Genomic DNA, 4,477 nt, shown 5'->3' on the forward strand with positions numbered 1-4,477 from the left:
TTTTTGATAATTCAGAACATCCCGTTATAATATTAAGGGAAAAAATATAATTAACCGTGATATTACAAATGAGTAAATCACCCACTTATGAAAAAATAAATAGTGATTTATTTTTTTGTATTTTTTAAAATACAACAATTAACCCCCCCATAATTTCTAAAATAAAGCAATTTACCTCCCTGTATAATGAGGTAACTTGCTTCATTTTAAAAAATACAGGAAGGTAAATTGCTATATTTTTCTCAGAGGGGGTAATGTGTTTATTTTAAATATCACAGGAGATAAATTGCTATTCACCCTTTTATTAAGGATGATTGACAAGAATATATGACTTTTTTACTAGATTGATGTTATGGATGGTGATCTGTGATCTACAGCAGCAACATAAATAAACAATTAAGTACTTTTCGGATGAACTACTCTACACATATTATACAATTGATCACTTGAAGTAAAAAAGCAATCAATCAAGATCAAACCCAGATCAGAAATTAGTGCTGATTCTCATGCTCCAAAGATACTTGAGTTGTGGCGTTCTTGATTTCTCTCTTATTTCCAACTGGCTGCTTTGTTCTTTTCCTCTTCTCTTTCTCATCTGTCAGATGACACGCTTTCTTTGTATCCTGCACACGGTAGAATTTTCGTACTTCACGAAATTTTTTTGGAGGGTCTTTTTTCCCAGCGGGATTTAACTGTTTTTAAGTTTACCTTTGATTCTCTCGGACACAAGTGGCTAGATGTTGAGTTTTGTCTGGAGAGGCTTCTTGTCGCCTTACTTCTAGGTTTGGCAGGTCTTGGAACGTTCTTGGGGACAGACAAAACACCAACTTCAACTAGTGAAGAAACCTCATTAGATCCACAGCTCTCCTTCTCTTCCATTGCTGCATCCAGCATTCTCTTTCTGATGACTGTTTTCTGCTCACCACCAGTTATGATTTCTCCCATCAACGTAAGTTCCGGCTGACGGGCAGCCATCCACCGTTCCAGCCAGCTCCACCCCATGTTTGTTTCATCACCGCTCGTTGTGCTTTGTTTCTTTTTCGAACAAATTCTTAGCTGAAAAGTTGAGAGAAGGCATTTAGTTAGTGCATTGATTTTGATCAAATTATAGCATCCAATTCTGAATGCTGTGATGCTCCGCACACCTGTTGTGAGAAAGCATAAGCCAGAGCTCTCTCGCGCCTTGTTGCTGCTTCCAGCCGGTGCTGCATTCTCATTTTTGCTATCACGCTGCTTACGGTGCTATCGTCCCAATCTTCCTGGGAACGTCGAATGGAAAGGTTTTGAGTTGGAAACAACCCCTTGAGATCAATCTTTGGGAATCGATTAAACAGGGTGGAGGCGTGAGTAAAAGTTTTAAAGAAATTTATAAGTTCAGTTGTAGTAAAAGTTGGAGTGTTTAAAAAATAGAAAGGAGAAAAAAACTGGAATTGCAGTGTTTGAGGATGAAATTGTGGATATAAACCTTAAAATATTTATAATTTACCAAGAAGCTGCAAAAGTGGGTCTCAGAAGAAGTTTATAACTTTTCAGTTGAACAAGCTTAAATTAAGCGGTTCAAATGTATAAATCGCAAATACACTTCCAACTTATTTTGTGCAAAGATCTGATAATTGTTTAGAAAAAGCCATTGCAAGCACTCCCAATAGTTTCTGTCAAATTCTACCTGGATTTTCAGCACTTGGGCTCTGGCTCTCTGTCTTATTTTTTGGTGCACATCACAACTCTCCTCCTTGATTGAGAAAATATCGGACGAATTCCCCGTTTGAACTTCAATAGATGTGCCTATCGACTCCCGACTCAGGCTAGCTGCAGGTTCATGCTCGTCGTCTTGCATCTTGGCTTCACATTGTGCACGTCTTGCCTGATGTTTAAAAAGCACTAAGTTAAGGCCTTTAGATAACTTATAGTTTCAATATCTTTTCTGGGCAGCTTTGACAACAATCATACTACAAATTTATCCGTAGATGTTTGTATTGACCTGAAAGCTTCTAAATGCTGCTTGGATGATCAAAGCAGCATCCTCTTGCCGAAAGAGTCTGTAAGTCGAGTTTTGTTTCTCCTTTCGATCTTCATCTTTTGAATCTCCGTGCAACGGTTGATTGACCGTAGCCTCAGAGCTCCTCAGAGAAGCTGTATCTTCGTCAGCATAAACTGAAGTGACATCTCCCCCTCCACCGGTACTACTAATATTTGTAGCCCTGTTGCTCCTAAATGAAGCTAAGTCCACCTCTGCAACCGTTGAACTTCTAACGGAGCCAGAATCATCAGCCGCAAGCGCTGAATTATGCTCATCACCACATAAGTACGACCGAACAGAGCTGCTCCATTTTTTCTTCTCCGCTGCATTGCTCCTTCCATGATGACCCTAAATGCAGCCAGACACTGAGTTCTTATACACACTTCAAAAACGACCAATGAGGTTAGATACGAATAAGAGTTGAGACTTACTTGGCTGTCATGCCTCTGGACAGACCGGCTTTTGGAGAATACACTTCTTACAAGCTCTCCAGTTATACCCATCTCAGACAAACAATCCCAACAAAGAAATTCTCAAATAGAAGAAATTTCTGATTGTGTCTAGGAAAAAGAAGCGAAGCATGGCATTTTCAACTATATAATGCTGATGATGTCTCCCTCTGGAAAGAATGGACTTTTAGCTAAAGTGGACTAGCATGTATAGTACTACTATCCACATCAAAAACCTACACTAATTAAAGGTATAATTACATTCTTCTTCCCTAAAGTTTGGTGTAATTATACGTTGACTCTATCTGTTTGAGAAATTATATCTAATACCCCTAAAATTTGCTTCCGTCTAACAAATAAGTCCTTCATTAGTCAAAATTTACTGGATTTGTTGATATTAAAAAAAATTGAAAAAGAATTATATCTACCTCCAATTGACTTAATACTGATTGTAGGTCAAAAAAATATTTTTATGATTAAATTATCCTCATACATCTTCACGCATTAATGCATATGGGGAGGTTTATCTTTCCGTCATAAGGGCAATTTAGTTGAAAAAAAATTATTTGACCTACAGTAAGTCAATCGAGGATAAATATCAATTTTTGTTCAATTTTTTTTTTTGTTAATATCAACAAATTTGATGAATTTTGACTAACGGAGAGACTTATATATTAGACGAAAACAAACCCCAGGAGTGTTATATATAATTTTTCTAATCACAGAGGGTTTACATGCAATTACATCAAACCTCATGGAAATGGAGTGTAATTATCCCTTAATTAAACATCCAAAGTATTAGCCCAGTCATTCAGGATCGAATGTTGTCATACTCATAATGTAAATTCAAACCGTTGTCAAAACTTTTGGTAGTAACCTATGGTTAGTGTCAGTCAGCTACAGAGATCCTAGAAGGGCAATGTTGAATGAGCAATCCTCAGTGATGGATACACGCAGTATATATGTATCACCCCGATTTCTCATTTTTAAAAACAAAACAAAAAATAAAAAAAATCAGTAAATTGTTTAGTGAGTAATAAAGATTCACACTTGGTTGGGATGTAGGTAGTTGAAAGAAGTGATGAGGTATTAATTCTAAGTATATTTTTCATCAAGAATGAACATGAATTAGCTGGAAGTTGGTTAATTAAAGAAAAGAAAGGTGGCAAATGTGCAGAACTTTAGAGCTGGAAATTGGAAAAGCAAACGTGACATAATTGTAAAGGGAAGAAAGGAGGAGAGTTGAGGGTTCCATGATTTAGGTTTTCTTTCTTGTATATATAATGCATCATCACTTTATTCACATGGCTTCCAGAATAATTTGTCTGCCAAAGTTTGCTTCCAAGTGGGGCTATTCCAATACCTTTTCTTGAGTTATAAATGGCTTTAATTTGCTCCCAGTTCAGCATTTCATGATGCTTAAAGAGAATAGCATTTTCTTGGTTGATTTTGCAACAGATCAAGAATGGGATTCAACTTTGAGATATTTCACTATGCTCTTCCCCACCACCATCCACACTCATATATACTTGTAACTGTAGGGACGACACCTTTGCTTCTCTTTGATTTTGAATTTGCAGTTGAGAATTATAATTCACAAAATTAGGGTATTTGGTTCAGACCTTATCGAAAAATATTAAATTTATTAAACATTACCACATACTTGACACATGAGCCCTTCTATTCTGAGATTTTTTCCTCACTACATTCCTCATGCCACGTTATCAAAAGTGGCCAAAAATATTTAAAAGCCTCAAATTAATTGAGCTAGTGATGATTAAAATTCCAACTAATTCAACTTTTTTTCAACAAGATTTGATCCTAACAATCTCATTATTTTTACTTTTACTTGTTTTATTTGGCTGGGGAAGAATGAAAATGCTTACTATATATGTCCCCCATTGCCATTAGGTTCAAACTTCCACTATTACTTTACTTGGAATATACTTTAAATCCTTTGAGCCCATGACTAAAATCTGAACTAGTGAATCAAAGTGAACAGAAATGA

General features: G+C 36.3%; 1 protein-coding gene across 2 annotated transcripts; it reads right to left on the reverse strand.

The window, feature by feature from the left end:
• Positions 305 to 2,627, reverse strand: LOC105158777 (protein IQ-DOMAIN 1). Of its 2 annotated transcripts, none has more exons than XM_020692441.1 (6): positions 2,452 to 2,627; positions 1,982 to 2,368; positions 1,667 to 1,864; positions 1,146 to 1,313; positions 709 to 1,056; positions 305 to 623 (listed from the first exon to the last, which is right to left on the reverse strand). In XM_020692441.1, exons 1-6 carry the CDS (start codon positions 2,521 to 2,523, stop codon positions 492 to 494), a joined length of 1,305 nt encoding a protein of 434 aa, XP_020548100.1. In that variant the 5' UTR covers positions 2,524 to 2,627; the 3' UTR covers positions 305 to 491. The 2 variants fall into 2 exon arrangements, with proteins under 2 accessions (XP_020548100.1, XP_011073940.1); XM_011075638.2 differs by having other exon boundaries at positions 1,146 to 1,259; positions 2,452 to 2,623.

This window comes from Sesamum indicum, linkage group LG3, assembly GCF_000512975.1.
Source record: "Sesamum indicum cultivar Zhongzhi No. 13 linkage group LG3, S_indicum_v1.0, whole genome shotgun sequence".
NCBI classification, from domain to species: Eukaryota; Viridiplantae; Streptophyta; class Magnoliopsida; order Lamiales; family Pedaliaceae; genus Sesamum; species Sesamum indicum.